This window comes from Lissotriton vulgaris, chromosome 12 (genome assembly GCF_964263255.1).
Source record: "Lissotriton vulgaris chromosome 12, aLisVul1.2, whole genome shotgun sequence".
NCBI classification, from domain to species: domain Eukaryota; kingdom Metazoa; phylum Chordata; class Amphibia; order Caudata; family Salamandridae; genus Lissotriton; species Lissotriton vulgaris.
Window position 1 is genome coordinate 728,678,883 of NC_141700.1, and position 17,509 is coordinate 728,696,391.

The window sequence follows — 17,509 nt, forward strand, 5'->3', positions numbered from 1 at the left end:
TGCACCTAAAAGTGCTATTACAGGGCCTCAGATGGATTATGTTTGAGGAAAATCATAATTACATAGACAAATTCTCCCTGTAGAAAATCACTGAGCGTTTGAAACTAGAAATCATTAAACAAACAAAGAAATAAGATGTTGTAAAAACAAGCGTGCAGGACAACATTGTTTAAAATTATGTTCACGTAAAATTGGCAGTATAAAATGTGTAAGCGGAACCTTATAAAAAGGATAAAAGAACATAATGTGCACAGTGCATTGGGTAGACACATCATCACATGGACAATTAATCAGAATATTTCATCAGTCATTAATCCTATGAAAAGAAACTTAACGATGAAAAATATCTAATCTAAAATGTCGCAAGACGAACCTCTTTACAACATTAAGATAGGGCTGAAGACCATCGGCAACAAGAATCATCTGGTTTTTATGGCCTAGGTTTCACCAATCCCATAGATAATCTTTGGTCATTCAGCAAACACAGACATTGAGCCTTGAGCTCCTTCCTGGTGATTGAGTGAAGCACAGCAGGATTCTTAAAGTATTCAATGTGGCCGAAGTCTGAATAAAACTGTTTAATTGAATTGAACCAAGGTAATGAATGTGCCTGAGCCAATTTTAAACACTCTATTCAAGTTGGACAAAAAAGGAACCTTCAGTTTGGCATGACATACAGATAAAGAGCAAGTCTGAGGAACCGACCAAAGGTTCCTGAGAAAAAACATTCTCTACAATCTGGAGCTGATTGATATTACCAAAGCCCCAGATTCCCGTCCCTTATAATGCAGTCTACACACATTTTGCATTATATATGTTGAACATCTCTTTAACTGACTTGCGGCCAAGTTTAGTGTCGAATTTTTGCAGGGCTGAAAAGATTTGCTAAAAGATAACTTCAAAGTGTAAACTGACAGATTCCAGGAACCCTGAGCCTTGAACAAAACACCTAAGTGAGGAAAGGTTGGGGTAAAACTTAATTTTGCGTTATCAATCATAAAATCTCGACACTTCTTAACTGTACTCCCTCATTTCATAATGAATATCTCCCCAATATTAATATCAGGGGCAGCTCCTCCACTAGGGCGGAGGAGCGTCGCCCCACTGCTTTTCGGAGCGCAAGAAGCAGAAACATAAAATGGTAATAACTTTCCGTTATTACCCTTTTATGTTTGGTTGTGGGTGGGCGCGTGGGCGGGGCCGCTCTGAGAGCAGGGAAGGAGTGGTGTGCCTGCACACTCCCGAGTGCGCATAGACTGTTCGGTCGGCCCCCTAGGGCCGCCCAAAACCAGTCATGCACACTCTGCCTTTTCTCCATGTAGGCTGCAATGCAACCCACCTGGAGAAAATGGCCACCCCATAAGCCGCTGACTGGGAGGCGACCCGACCAATCACAATGCTGCTTGCAGCGTTGTGATTGGCTTAGGGTAGGGAGGGAGCCTGGCTGTCTGCTTCAGCTTCCTGGAGAGCAGGAGAGCAGAGAAGACGTGGTACCCAGACGGCGGCAGAATGGTAAGTAATTATTTTTTTAAATAGTTTTAACCCTCACTGCACAACCCTCACTTCCCGCACGAGTCCTGCCGGCCACGACTGATTAACCTTCAGGCCCAAATTGTTCATATAGTGGACAGAGCAGGTAAGTAGTTGCTGCAGACTCAACGGAGTGCAGAACATAAGAACTGCATTGTCAGCATACAGTAGACAGGGGACGGGTCTATGGCCAATCTGGAGAAGATCCTTACAGGAATTAGTTAAAACAGAACCCAGACTATTGCTGTACAAAGTAAATAGAAGAAGTGCAAGAACCCACTCCCGTCTGCCCCTCTCTCGAGATCAAAAGTACGAGTTCATTCAACCCTAGTTCCATATCTCACTCTAGCCCCGCCCCTGCATATGTCTTTTAGAAAGGATATTAATGGTGGCTCCACCCCAAGGACAGAAAGGGTCTCCCACAATTTGTGATGGAGGACACAGTCAAAGACACTTTATAAATCAACAAAGGTTAGAAACAACTGGCCCTTTTTCAATGAAGTATATTTGCCAATTACACGATTAAGATTTAAACCTTGTTATATTGTGCCCATTCCTTTTTTTTTTTTTATATTTATTTTTATTTTCCGTTTTGCACACATTGTACATCATTGTGCCGTTAATCATAGTGCATCGAACCATAACCGTGATACATATACCGTACAAATTCCTTGCAATTCAATTTCATTACAGTGTATTATGACGCAGCAATCCTTCTAGGCTAAAGATAAAACAAAACTCAAAGCAAACAAGAAAAAATATTCTGGATAGCCTAGCAAACATAACATAGAATATAATAATAGTCTAAACGTGTAGTAATTTATATCATTACCAGCAAACACAATGTAAATCCAGACCCTCCTTCCAGCTAGTAATGGGCTCCCATATTCTCAGACCAAGCAGCCTCCCTCTCCTACCTTTCCGTGCATAAATGGGTTTTTCCAAATTATACGCTGCCAACAAATTAGCCAACCATATTTGCATTACCGGGGGGTTTTTATCCAACCAAGCCCTAGCTATGGTTAACCTATACACTGCCATGGCAATAAAAATAAATTCCCTCTGCGGGTTATCAACCTCTCGACCGATCCCTAACAGTATCCAGGTAGGAGTAAGCGATGTGTGTATACCTAATGATCTACCTAGAAAAATATCTATATCTCTAATAAAGGTATGTAATTGGGGGCAGGTAGCAAAGATATGAACAATATCTGCTTCTAGAGAATTGCAGCGCGGACAGGAGATACCCGTAGTACCACCCCCACCTTGCTATCCTGGCTGGGGTAAAGTACAGTGAATATAGGGTTTTATAGTGTTGAGACTGTAAGGGGGCAGAGCAAAGGATTGTGCGACCCAGATCCAGTGATTCCTGAAACCAGCATAATTCACCGCCCAATTTCTCAGCCCCTTTATTGCTGTATTTATCTATATCATCAATTTTCCCAATTACCAAACTTGCATAAAAAGATCGGATCGTACGGTCCCCACAAAACTTTATTTTCTCCAGGATTTCATTCCTATCAAATCCTGCTGGCCCTTCCTGCTTTTTACTCAAAAAGCTCCTAACCTGCAAATATTTAAAGAAGCCCCTTCTGTCAATGCCATATTTAGACGTCGATTTGGATGGCGGACGGACTTGCGTCCGTCCGCCACCCCCGAGGTGGAGGGACCGTCCGCAGGGGCAGCGACGTTCCCTCCATCGGAATTAGGATGTGACCACCACCCTGGCGGTCACATCCCTTATATTTAACATCGCACCGGGTGCTGCTTTAAGCAGCACCCGCCGCAAAGTTAAATATGCATGCTTTGCATTTGCATGCACAAAGAGGCAGGCACCGCACGGTGCTGCCGCTTTGTGCATGCAAATGCAGGGGGGGTACCATAGGTACCCTCCATGTGCACCCCCCACCCCCGACACCTGGGGGCCCACAAGGGCCCCCCAGAAGCAAATCTCCACATGCTTTCCCACGGCGGAATATCCGCCGTGGAAAAGCATGTTTGCACGCACATCGTAATTTGGCTGGCGGTGTCTTGCAGACACCGCCACCAAATTGCGGTCAACACCCCCCGGATCAGCAGCGGACAGACCTGCCATCCGCCGCTGATCCCACCGCCATCATGATCTGGCGGGGGTGTTTTCAGGGTCCGTGGCGGTGAATCCGCATCCTCCGGACCTGCGGTGGCTTCCACCGGCCCGGAGGATGCGGATTCACCGTAATCATAATCGACCCCTTAGTCATTAATTCTGTAAACTGTACCACCCCCTCTGAGTCCATCAGATCCCCAACCTGTGCAATCCCCTTATCCGCCCACCCTGCCATTGTTGAGTCTGAAAAGACGGCCGCTGGGAAGGACCTGTTTTTATACATCCTAGTGTATCTGTTATATCTCCCTAATCCACATTTTTTCAAAAAAGCATTCCAAATCTTGATGGCTGCGCTGACCGTCTTGAACCTCGTCCTCTTAAAATATATTGTGCCCATTCCTCTACAAAACTCGTATTGTAGGTCAGAAAATACATCATTATCCTCAGCCCACGTTTCTAATCTATTCAGCAAATTCTCCCAGTCACTTTTCCCAATGAGTCAAGTAGAGAAATAGAACAGTAACACCTGTGGCTCGATCTATCCCCTTTCTTAAAGATGGGCACTATCACAGATTCCGACCATGTCTTCAAAATGTCCGAATGACAGCAAGCCCCCAACACTATGGTCAAAATAGGGTACGTTGGCTTTAAAAAGATCAACCGGAATATCGTCCGGGCCTGGGACTTTACCACCCTTGCTGCCTGCAAGTGCCAGAATAATTTCATCTAGACTGAAGTATAAATTGCGAGAACACGAGGTCGATCCATCCACCCCCTGACTCGGACTGAGAGAAATACATTTTAGAAAAATGGGCCACCCACTTTGACTTGCAGAAGGCAGCCTCAAGTCTATGGCACTATCGTCTTTCAGCAGCAGGCCTTTAATAACAGGCCAAAAGGCCCAGGATTTCCCAGTCAAACTGGCTTCAATCAGGGCATCCAATGCCATAACCTTTAGGTCTTTCGTCCCGGCTATCAACGCTAAACTGTACTCACACCATCGCGCTCTTACTTCCCGGAGACAGCGAGGGGTCTTATCTACGGCAACCATAGGAGACCATAAGAGACTTGTGGGAAGTGGAGCAGCCTTGACCAACAGTACTGCAAGGGGGATCCACTTAAGCCTTCTTTAAAACACCAAGATATATTTTGAAAAGCTGCCTTAAGATCGTCATCCAGTCAAAGGTCAAAAGCATTCTTATGAGCGGTAACTCATTTCTCTAACCATTTATTATGGTCAATCAAAGACCAGCGTAGGGAAACATCATTACAAGGAGCTGATATAGCATTGTCGTTATATTGTTCTACAGAAAAAGGGTATCTGACCCCACTTGAGCGTAACAAAATACTCTGTGGATAAGGATCGCTCGTCAAGATGGTATGAGTAGTGCAGTCATATAAAAAAGTACCAGATTTAAGGCAAGAAAGAATATAATCCGTGGTATTGCGGACATATTTGATGATGATCAATCCCATTTCCTTTATAATAAATATGACGTGAATCTGAAAGAACTTATGTCAAAGTATGATCTTACCTTTTCAAGTGAAATATGTACTTCCCCTGTTTCTTTCAGCCCTACTTTCCATGGTTGTGGGCATAACACTGTTATTGATTATATTGTTTGTCATTTCTTCCCGACTGAGAAGCTTCTCATCGATTTTCCTTATTTTTTTTAAAACAAACTTTATTAAGGTTTGCAGGTGTTTCATGCATAGTACACATTTCAAGGTGTTCTTTTTTCAGTTTTTATAACACAGTGTACATATCTTCTCAGGTTCTAGTCCTTGATATCCACTACAAATGTTTCATTAATATGTCGCAGTTTACATCCATGGTAGTTATGTATACTCAAAAACGTTGGCATGTCACTATTCCATAGCAATGTATTACACTGTTAATTTTATAACTTCCCAACACCCCTCTCCCACTAGACAACCCACCCCCAAAACAGATTAAAAGAAAAAGAGAAAAAAGCCAGCCGCTGTGGTTTTATGCACCCCATTGCAGGTGTATAGTAATACGAAGTGATCATGGCCGATATCCAAGGGAAGCGCAAGGCGAGAGAGGGGCGGGAGAGGGGAAGGCGAGGGGGCGGGGAAAGAAAGAAAAAGGGGGGAGACAGAGACATACCCCAAAAACAGAGGTACTGCGGTAGTGGGAGTCAGGCATTATCGATATGTACACCCAATGTATCCCAGGGGTTCTCCTCCTTACCTGCCGTTTCTGTTTTGAATTCTTCTACCAGCTGTGCCCAGTCTAAGGAGATTGGTCTTTGTCTCAGCCCTCTATATTCCTCATAGTGAAGCGCTTCCCTTTCCGCCACAGCCTATTGAATAACCTACCACCTACCTACCACCTCACCATGGTGTGACCTCTACTGGCCTGCGGAGTTAGGCCCGGCTCCAAAACCTACCTTGAATGTAAAGAGCCTGGGGATCAAACTGGACTGTGATCTATCAATGGCCAGTCAGATCTCTTCTGTGGTGGGAAGCTGCACTAATATCATCCGACAGCTACGGAAGCTAGCTCCCATCCTTTCTCAATCCATGATGCGCTCAATCGTAGCAGCCACTGTTATCTCAAGGATAGATTACGGTAATGCTCTCTATCTCGGCCTGCCGAAAACCCTGACCAATAGGCTACAGGTCGTCATGAACGACGCTGCACGACTCATCTTCAGGCTCCCAAGACGAACTAAAGCATCTCCCCTGTTACAGAGCCTGCACTGGCTCTCTATCAAAGAGCGAGTGGAATTTAAGAATCTGTGCACAGCTCACAAGGCAATCTACGGTCTGGCACCCGCCTACATTAAAGATCGTTTGGTGGTGTACAGTCCAATGAGAATTCTTAGATCCTCAGATTCTCAGTTATTGGTCTGTCCCCGGTACAAACTTGTAACCAAGGGAGGGAGAGCCTTCTCTGTGTTAGTCCCCCAGTTATGGAACACGCTACCTGAGACGCTGCGCAGGGAAGGGAACCTCCTACGGTTTAGAAAGGTGCTAAAAACACTGCTGTTCAGAAGAATCATGAGTGCTATATAGGCCAGTGGATGCCTTTTACTTTGTGATTGCCAAGTTATTGTTCTTACCACCGATTTCCGAGAGCCTAGAGACCTGCAGGTGATTGGGCGCGATACAAATACAAAATAACAATAACAATAACAATAACAACCTCCTCTCTCCATCTACCTTCTTGTGGTGCTTTGCGGGATTTCCAGCACAGTGTGATCAATCCCTTAGCTATAATGCCAATATCTGCAACACTCCCCATCCCTCCCACAGCAATACTTCAGAGAAATAATCAGACACAGCACATTTTTGGTGGAGAAAATTGCTGCAGGTTTATTTGCATAACAAATATGCCAACATGGTGGGTTATCTTACGGGCGATCCCAGGGCAGGCAGCCCCTCACCACCTGCCCACCTGATAAGCCAATCTACCCGGTGGCCCTCGCCAACTGGTGTTTGTCGATTTGGGGGAGGGTCTAGCCCCTCCCACCGGCGGACCACCAGTCCACCCCTTACTCACGCCCCTCCCAGCTCAGGGGGGGTGGAGAGTTGCAGGCAACCCCCGGTTGTTCAGGTCCACAACCGCCCAAAGGACTAACGGGGTGCCGTCGCTTCTCCAGGGTCCAACGTGAGAACCTCCCTGGGGATTTTGGCTTTCGCACTCTTACTGTGCTCCTGCAGAGGGTACTCTTACTGTACCTTACAGCCTCTGGATCGCCCTGTAACTCAGCCTGCAACACAAAATAATACATTTTTGAAACACAACCCCCCCCCTGCCGGTACGCTTTGGGGAGGGAAACAGCATCACAAACAAGGCTCCTGCTCTGCCGCGGACGGCCGCACAGCACTGACCCCAAAAATTCAGAGACAAGTAAGGCTACCCTCGCTGTGCTGCTACGAGCGCGATCCGACTCCCGCGAGTCGCTAGACCAGGTGGAGCCAGCGCGTCCTGCGGGGAACTAATCGGCCACCCAATGAGCCCACCTATATACCCCAGCCCGTAGGTGGCAAACACAGTTCCAATTGCACCGTGGCCAAGCGTGTGGTCGTGGTGCGTGAAATGCACTCACTACAACAAAGGCTCCCGGACCCGACCACACGGCGGGCAACCCTAAGCCCCTGGAGCTATCCTGCCCCTCCAAGTGGCCGCAGCCACAGCAATGGCCGGGCTAGCAGCCTAGTCCCTGAGGGGTTGGAGAGGAAACACTCACTGCGCAACACAAGCCAGCTCCAGGAGGTCGACGACCCAAACGCCCCCCAAACAGCGTCAGGGCAGCAAAAGAGAGAGGGTGCTCAGAGGGCGGGAGAGGTATATGTACCTCTCCCCCCGCCCTCTCCTGCTCGGAAGTGACGTCGGCCTAGGGGACCCTCGAGGATCCCAAACACTGGGAGGCTGACTCGTCGTGTGCCATCCTGTGGCACTAAGTGGGGCCGCCCTGCAATATCAGGGATAATCCCGTAAAGCGGCATAGTGACTTTGCCTTCTTGGAGAGAGGGATTTGGCCTAGTAGGCAGGCCTCTATCGTATCCCAAGGTGAGCGCTCCATTAGTAATGATAAACTCTGGGTAACCTCCGACCAAAACCTCCCAATATAGGACAGCACCATTACATGTGAATAAAATCAGCATTATGATTAGAGCATCATGGGCAGGCAGGAGAGGCGGTGAGGTACATTTTCTGTTTTGCCCTCAATGATTTTCCTTTTGCCAAAGTTGGAATTGTTTCTAAAAAGTAGTTTTTATGTACTTTGATAAATTTTACCTTGCCATGTGCATATTCTTTTCACTGTGCAGTTAACCACAGTTGTTTCCAGAATCATAGGGGTTTCTCTTCATCCCCAGGCATATATCTTATCTCTGTCTATTGTCCTGCGAGTTGTCACTGCCAGTGCACTTCACTTTGGTTTCTGACATTTAAGCTCTATGGTCTTAAAACTTAACACAGCATCAACCTAGGGTTAGATCCGGACTGGGATGCAGGTGTTCCTCGTTACCTTCTTAGGGTTAGGCCTGATCTGGACATGTTTCTACCTGCTTTGCTGTCAATATTTCTCTCTATACTCCTGACTCACAGGCCATGTGTTTTTTCTCATTTACAGCATTTACGATAGGAAGTTAATTCTGACTGCACACAAAAGGGTACACAGGCCTTCAGAATGGTCAGAGGGTACAAATACCACTACTTTATTATGGCCTCTGAAGCCATTTGCTTCCCTAAATTGACAGTATGTTTTTTCCTCTCTGTGAGGCTTTATGCTTTGGAAAATAGTCTATTCATGTTTATACTGTGTTAAAGGGAGAATATAAAAACAACTGAGGGATACGGGTGAGGCCCTTTTCATGTATTATGTATTATCAAGCCCCTTTTGGTTTACTAGCATGTTTCTTGTGCTATACAGATATATCATTTTAACAAAAATGCAAATACAGATAGAAAGTTTTGCTTTTAAAAGGTCATTGTTTTTTCGGTTTTAATAAATGAAGATATGTATTTCTCACTGTGAAAATGATTTTATGTGGTTGTTATTCCTTCGATGCTTAATCCTTATGAGAGGTGATCCAAATCATAGGAAATCTGTGCAGTTGGCAGTGAAATATCTCTGCCACTGGGGCTTGTACTGGACCTTTAGTAACTGCATTGTCTGGGAATAGTTTTGTTGTCTGCAACAAAGACAATGAAACCTTTTTGGAATACGTGCGCTCTACAAATTCCCCCAACTTCAACTTCAGCCCAAGCCTGTAAGATAGATCTGTGCAACCTGATTAGCTGTCTTGTCTGAGTCCTGTGCCTGTAAAATCTGTGTAGCCAACGGACAGCTGTCTTATCTGAGGACTAAGGGCCTGAGTTATAGTTTAATGTAGGAGTACAGTCTGTCAGGGTGGAAAAGAACATTACCTTCGCCACCCTGACGCACAATCGAACGTTGGAAGGAACAACTGTGGCGGTGGTTCCATGCAACGTGCAAAACATCTGGTGGAAGGCTGCCGTACATTTTGGCATCCATTCACCAATCTGGTACAAAGTTTTTATTTTTCAGAAACAAACTCCCAAAGCAAGTTTTTCTTCGAAAGATAAAAAAAAATGAATGACTCCCACAGCATCAGAGTGTGGGGGTCATTATTTTTATTTCTTGTCCCCCTCCGCTAGGGTTTTCCTAGCAGTGACAGACAGAAAAAAGGCATTACACCGTCCACCCTAAATAGATCAGGCGGTGTAATGTGCTTACTCCAAACGCCCTTAGTCTCTCAGGCTGTCTCAGGAAGTATTCCATCAATGGAGCCAATGGGGGTTTCTTTGAAGGAATACTTAAGGTCCGCCTGTCCCTAAATAAGGCCGCGGACCAAGGGTTTGGCAGACAGGGTGCTCTGTTGCATTTGGTCCTCTGTTTCATTTGGGATGGAATAACCTGTCTGCCAAACTCTAAATCAGGCCCTTATCTGTGTCTCCTAAGTGATGGTCCAGATGTGGGAAAAGGTATGGTGCAGCGGCCAGGGTGACTGACTCTGTAACACGGGGGATCACGGTTCGATCCCCGGCGTCTGGTTAGCCCAGCACATTGTGACTCTGGGCAATAGCTCGCTTAATCTTCCTGACGGCCCCCAGTGCCGGGACAGCTCGCCTGAGGTAGCTGCGCGCTTTACAAATGCTGGTGTTATTATTATATCCTAGTCCTGCTCCTGTTATGTTCTGTGTAGCCTGAAGGATAGCTCTTCTGTCTGAGTTTTGAGCTTGGGAGGTCTGTGGAACCTACAAGATAGCTCTGCTCTATGATGCTTGAGTTGTGCCTGTAGTCTGTGCAACAAGAAGCAGAGCTTTGCTGCCTGACTTTATAAAATGGGGGTAACTTGAGGGAGGAATGCATGAGCCTGTATCATCTGCTTCCTCAAAGGATAGTTCTTCTATATGAGGTCCAAAGAAGGCCTGGGACATTGGTGTTATCTGACTGGTATCTCTGCTATGTAAGACCTTAACCTTTGTGATGTCACTTAGCTTTAATGTCTCAGAACTGAGCGGCCATAATGTGAAGGATAGGTAAGGTCTCTAATGAATCATGAGTTAAATATTGCATGGCTTTAGGAATAGAGCTGCAGCCGGTGGTCTGTAATACGTTATGCATTTAATAAAACTGACTGCTATACTTTGGTGTTCAATTGTTGTTGCTAGAATCCTTTTGGTTGTGTGGTTCCTGTGCTGTTGATTGATTATGTAGAGGGCCTTTTTTGAGCTGATATTCTTGGAATGACCGGTTTGGTATTTTTGTGTCTCTTGCAGGTGCTCGAGATAGAAAGGATCCACCAGACTTACCTTCACATGCGTCACCTTGAGCAGGTCTATGGCAAGGATGCACCCTACTACCAAAACGCAATAGGTGTAGGAACACCCACGCACGATGAGAAAGGCCCAACCAAAACTGCTGCTGCCTGTGACCCCAACAATGACAAAAGCTGCACGTTACACGGTGCCCCGCCAAGGGCCGAGAAGGGACCGCCACGCTCCCACAAGCGCCCGGATTGTGACTCCCGAGATCCCCGGTGCAGGAACTTACCTTGGAACAAGGGTCGCGGTCGTCTGTGTGACCCCCACCAGGAGCCCAGCTGCAGGCCAGTACCACGCAGTCGGGGGCCTGAGCGGAAACGCCCTGGGCGTCCACCTTTCAAGGTCATGGAGTATAACTGTGACCCCATGTATGATGTCAAATGCCCACGATCCATGAAGGGTGTCCGTCGCCGGCTTCAGCCTCACAGGCACCATGCTAAGGACTCTAACGGCTCAGCCCCTTACCGCCTAGGACCAAGAAAGGGGCGGCGGAGAGACAAGTTTAAGGGTAACCCCAAACCTAACCTGCGGCAGATCTGACAAAGATGGGTGGCCAAGGGAAGAGCAGCCACGCCCTTTGGGTAATCATGACATTTACAATTGACTTTCTCAGACCTGGTGCTTTTTACAATCCACTGCCAGGAGACAATGGAGCAGAGAATTTGAGAAATTCTTTTTTGCTGAGGACTTTATTTCAGTTCAGTTCAAAGACTTTATTCGAATTGAATTCACAATTCATAAAAGTATACACTGTTAAAATTCCATATTTTCCATTCAGAATTAAACATTACTAAAGATAGATTTTTAAAATTGTTAAAAAGAAGTTAAAAAAAGATAAAACAATGCAATCAATTAAAATGCATAGTAGTTAAAAAATGCTTGATTAATTCTTACTATCCCATGACCATGGACCTTCTCACTCTTAAAATTGTGTTCAAGTAGAGGCTCACTGTGCTAATGGTGAGACAGTCGTCTAAGGACCTAAGTTTATTATAGGCGTCTCTTGCTTTCCTTAGACCCCAGGTTAACAGGAGGAGTTTTAAAATTCGTCGTCTGGAGTGACTATATAAAGTGCAAAAAAGAGTGCAGTGTATATTTGATTGGAATAATTTGTCATCACAAGGACACCGCCTTTTTACTCTCGCCCAGTCATTAAATTGCGGGAATGATACAAGTCTATAGAAGGTTTCCAGGCGAAAGTATGTCAGGAGCCTACGATGCTGTAGGGGATGATCTATTTCAAGATACAACTGAGGGCCCCTCTGAGATGTCACTTCGTCTTGGGTCATGACAGATTTTTTGTTCCTTTCTCCCTTCCACCTTTGCAATTCCAAATGTTCCAACAAAATCTTTTTAAACGTCGATCGCAAGAGCTGTTCCAGGGAGGCTGGGTCAGTAAAATATTCAGGATGACCAATCTCGCTGACAAAGTTCTTGATGTAACTAAGCCATCTAATATTTTTCATCCCATCACAACTTAAGCAGTCTTCTATAATAGATCTATTCAGTTCAGTGGCAGGGTTGGTCCAGACATTATGCCAGAGTAGAACAGGGGCTAGTTTTATAATGTCCGTGATGTAAATGAGAGCAACTTCGGCATGTAAAACATATATAGGAGTGCTCTTCGATGTAGCTGTTATAAATCGCAGGAACCTGTTCTCGATTTGCTGTATCGCCTCCACTTGCTGCCAGCCCCAAATGCCCGCCCCATAGGTCCCAATAGCCACACATTTCGATTTGAATATTTGGAGGAGCTCCCTGACTGGCCTGTTTCCTATTTTTTTTGCAAAGCTCATAAGAGCACCTATTGCTCTATTAAATGCCAGGGCTCTTGCATTCACAGCGGGCTTCCAAGTACCTTGCCTATCAAAATGAACCCCCAAATAACAAAAAATGTCGGCTAACTCCACCCTTCTTTCATCTAAAGTAATTGGACATGGTGATCTTTGTTTGTTTGGGCCGCACGACATGGTAAACGTCTTTGAGACATTTACGCGTAACCCTCTGATCTTCATGAAGTTGGTGAAGGTCTGTACAGCTTTCTGAAGACCAACCTTTGTCTGCGAGAGGATAGCCGCATCATCAGCGTAAAGTAAAAGGACTTTATTTAGATTTTGGTCGGAAGGGCTCAGGATGCTTCCTTTCTGGTGGGACGGTGGTAGAGGTTGGGATGTGCATTATGGATGTATGACGTTACAACGCATACTTTTACTCCGCATACCATTACAACGCGGTATTCACAACGCATACCACTACAACGCATAGTGCTTTGGGGTGCTGGATAGTGGTAAGTATAATTTACTATTCTAACTCCAGTCCCCGTGGACCCTAGGGAAGGTGTTGGATAGTAAATTAAACTTACCTCTTATCCTAGAGCGCCCCCCAGCGCTATGCGTTGTAATGGTATGCGTTGTAATGCCTGCGTTGTAGTGGTAGTGCGTTGTAAAAAATGCGTTGTAACAGGTGAATACCGTGCATTATTATCCTGGAGGCACTGCTTGCTCAAGAGGAAGATACATCTTCGATTCCTAAGAACACTGTTTAACCTGGAAACAGCAATCCCTTTGCACAGTCCACACTTGGGAGGTGGAGGGCTTCGAGGCCAAGGCCGGTCTGTATTTATTTTTTGCCCCCTCTAAACTAGCATGCAGGCTGAAAGGAACAATACATTTTGGAGATCCCCATGACATCTCTCACAGTTAAATTTTTAACTTCTTTCCAGCATTAATGAAGGATATTGGCCTGAAGTGCTTTAAAACCCCTGATTTGCCACAAAGTTCCCCAAAAACTCATGAGGGGAACCACTGCGGGGGGGAGGGGGGAGGGGTTCCTTCTCCTACCTTGCCGCCAAAAATCCTGGAACGACCTCCCCCTTCACCTCCCCCTTCACCTATGCACCTGTCCTTCACTTGAATTCCGAAAGAGCTCAAAGCATGTTAGGACCTAGCGCCTACCCCCCTCCCCGGCAAGACAAGTCATGCGTTATAAGAACTCTTTGATTGATTGATTGATTTTGTAAATGCTTTAAATTAGACAGTATTGTGAAATGATGTGCAAATATTTGAAGTATAGTCTAATAAGAATAATAAATATAAAATGCAATGAAATTGAAAGTTTTATCAAACTTCCTCACACATCCATTTCACCAATATCCTACCCGCCTGCACTCAGTTGCATATCCTCGTTGCAACTTCGAGTCACCTTTGCCTTGAAATCGACATGGGGTGACCATGTTGCAAACGTGAATATCGAATTGCTATTTTGTGTGCATTAGGTGCATAAATGCAACAAGGCTTGTTGCTGGTGCATTTTGGTGCATTAGGTACAGTGCCCATTCCTGAGTTCTGGTGATTGGCCATGCATTTGTGCAGCATGCTCAGAAGGCATTTTATGGTGCAGGTTTTGAGGTTTGGGGCCCAGGATGCGACTTTATGATGAGACGCAAAAGTGTGCAATTTTCTAATATATCTAAGTGCCAGGGGATGCGATACTTCCGAAATATACTTGTCTGTAGAAGAATCCACGTGTCCCTTTTCGCAGGGGCGGCTCTAGGCTCATGGTGGCCCTGGGCAGAAAGCGTAGGTAGGGGGCCCCGGAAGAGGGGGTCTGGGCGGTGCGGAGCGGGAGGCCAGTGAAGAGGGGGGGATCAGTGTGTTTGCAAGTGGAACCGAGCCGGAGGCCGTCAAATCCCTGCCCTGCCATCCTCAGAGGATTATTATATTAAGGATATATATTGGCGTGGTGGCCCCTGGGGTATGGTGTCCTTGTGCAGGTGCACAGCTTGCACATGCCTAAGGCCGCCCCTGCTTTTCGTGCCATCCAGTGAGGTGACACAATATAGCAGTTTTCTTATTATGTTACATTATGCTCAATATATATGACATTATTATAATGTTATGTCAGGGTTTGAATTCTAGCAAGGCTCTGATTTTCCACATTTCCGCTAATCTTTGCACAGGGGCTTGGAGTGGTTTGCAATGCTCTGTGAGTCTGCGCACACCCACCAAATTGCACGGAAAGGGGTTTTCACCTACTTTGCTCAAGTCTTTTTCCAAACTAAAAAAGACTGAAAATATACTCCCGACAAGGGCAGAAATAGAACTTTTTCCTGGGTGGAAAAAAAGGAAGTGTTAAAAAAAGGTGGATTTGCAACCACTCAGCACATTTTTGCACGATCAAATGTAATATAACATGTTGATCTGTAAATGCATGTTCACCCTATGGCCTCTTGCCACTGGAATAACATGTTTAGTGTTACCCAACTCTATGGTACTCATTTTTTTGACCATGGAAGGATGAATTGCTGAGCAGACCTCTGGGATACAAACCTATGACCATGCATATTTGCGCTTGCAAAATTGGAATCAACGCTTGCTAGGAGCATGAGTCCCAGTCATACTTTGATAAACTTTCCCAAATTCATGAAAATAAAAAATCTGCACCAGTGAAAGTATATATAGAAGTAGGTGCAATTTTGTGCCTTTCTTTAAAAATTAGGCCCCTAACTTATTTTCTTGTTCCTCATTATGGCTTTACACTGATAATGACAGGCACCAAACACATTTTACTAAAACGCCTCAGAAAATTGGTTTCTGAAATTCAGTTCAGCATAACTCTTTTTTCCAGTGTTTTATATTTACATTTTATTTTGAAAGCAAATATCACCAATCGTTCTTTCAGGATTCTGCAAATAGTGAGGGAACATTCAGTGAGCATTATAAGTGCCTCAAAGTGATACATTTTGCAAAGGTGGTTGCGCTTTTTACTGAACCACCAGCAATGCAAACTGGTCCCGGAGGACCCGGCTTGGCAGTTTGGTCTGGACTGTTCCATGAGGAGCAGGGTCAAGACTGATTTGCATATGGCTGGATCTAAACTGGGGTGACATGGTGAGCAAAAGAAGGATGGATTTAATCCAGATCTCTTGACTGGGGGTAAGTGATTTGTTCTGCATTCCGTCCATTATTTGTGTGTCTTTCGCAGTAATGCAAACTGAGCTCACAATATTTCCATACAGCACTGGCCCAATAAATAAAGGCTTTGCATTAATCAGTCATAAATGCAAGTTTGAGACATTTGCCCTTATAACTGCAAATCTTGCCTTAATGGCAGACAATCCTTTCACAGACAGAGACGTTTTAACACAGGGGCAAAGTGGGCTCTGGCCCAGGGCCCCAGCCCTTGAGGGGGCCCCCTGACAGTCAGCTCCATTCTCCAGAGTTTTGCCCTAATGACCTTGAATATTGCTTTAACAGATACTGTTTTCCTTTAATTTATTTTTTATGTACCTGATGTGTGAGAGTCTAGTACAGCCATTTTGCAGAGAAATGTTGTGTTTGTTTCATGCAATATACATAAAAAAGTTTTGTTTAGATCAAAACAAGGCCTACATAAGAAATGGGAGGGAGTCACAGAGATTATTTGCAGTAATATTGGTGAGCTGCTGCTGTGTTACATATTGAAAACACACATAACTATCCATGAATATTAGATGTAAACACATTTAGGGCCTTATTTGTGAGAAGTGATGCATCGCTGTGTGAAAACAGTAATGCGTCACTTCTTAGTGCGCCCTCCTTGCGACATGTTGGATGCATCATATTTACTGTACGACGCATCATGTCGCAAGGAGTTACAGATACGTCAGTATTTCTGACATTTCTGTAGGCGCATAAGTGGTGCATTGCTGGTGTTTGTCTGAAAATAGACGCAACTCCAGCAATGTGACATTTCACATGGGGCTTGCCTGCATCAGTCTTACACCTGCTCTGAGGCAGGTGTAAGATATTGATGCAATGGCGTTCTAGAAGTGGCGCAATGTGTTCTCATTGATTTCAATGTGCCAATTCTACGATACTTTTTGCTGGGAACACTCACTCTGCATATATTATACCTGGCGCAGGTATAATGTGGTGCAGGGGTTTACAAAGTGACGCATCTGCCTAGATGCGTCACTTTGCAAATAGGGAGCAAAATGGCACATTTTGTACACTGCCGGTGCGCCACTAAAAGTGACGCACCGGCGACATAAAAGTGAGGCAAGGCCTCATAAATAAGGCCCTTAGAATTTGAACGAGTGTTCCTTTGCACTGTCAGGGACCTAATGAAATGAAATAGTGTATTTAATAAAGCACCTAGTTACTCAGACTAGAGTGTCCTGGCACGCAACAGCAGGAGGAAAACATATGTAACAGACCCATCAGTTATTAAAAAGACAGGTTTTTAAGTTCTTCCTGAAAAAGAGTAGGTCTGTGGTTAGTCTCAGAGACTCAGGGAGGCTGTCCTACAATTTTGCATCTTAGAAACCCAAGGGATCTGCCTCCAGTGCGGGCACGGCATATTTTAGGCATGATGGCCAGGTTGGTATTGGAAGATCTTAGGGGTCTAGATGTTTTGTAGCGGTTAACCTGCCTATTTAGGTAGCCAGGTCCTTAGCCTGGTAAAGAGTTAAAGATGATGGTCGATCCATTCTTTTATGTGGAGCCAGTTTAGAGACTTAAGAATAGGGGTCATACTAGATCCGGGTTTAGGTCTCTGGATGGCTCTGGCGGACAAGTTTTGTACCA

General features: G+C 45.2%; 1 protein-coding gene across 1 annotated transcript in view; it reads left to right on the forward strand.

Annotated features, from left to right (window-relative positions):
* The window catches only part of LOC147678400 (uncharacterized), a 123,254-nt gene extending 111,441 nt beyond the window's left edge, over positions 1–11,813 (forward strand). Inside the window, exon 3 of the mRNA XM_086946575.1 lies at positions 10,899–11,813. Coding sequence (XP_086802701.1) covers positions 10,899–11,483 — 585 coding nt within the window. The 3' untranslated portion in view covers positions 11,484–11,813. The remainder of the gene's footprint in view (positions 1–10,898) is intronic.
* The last annotated feature ends 5,696 nt before the right edge of the window (positions 11,814–17,509 follow it).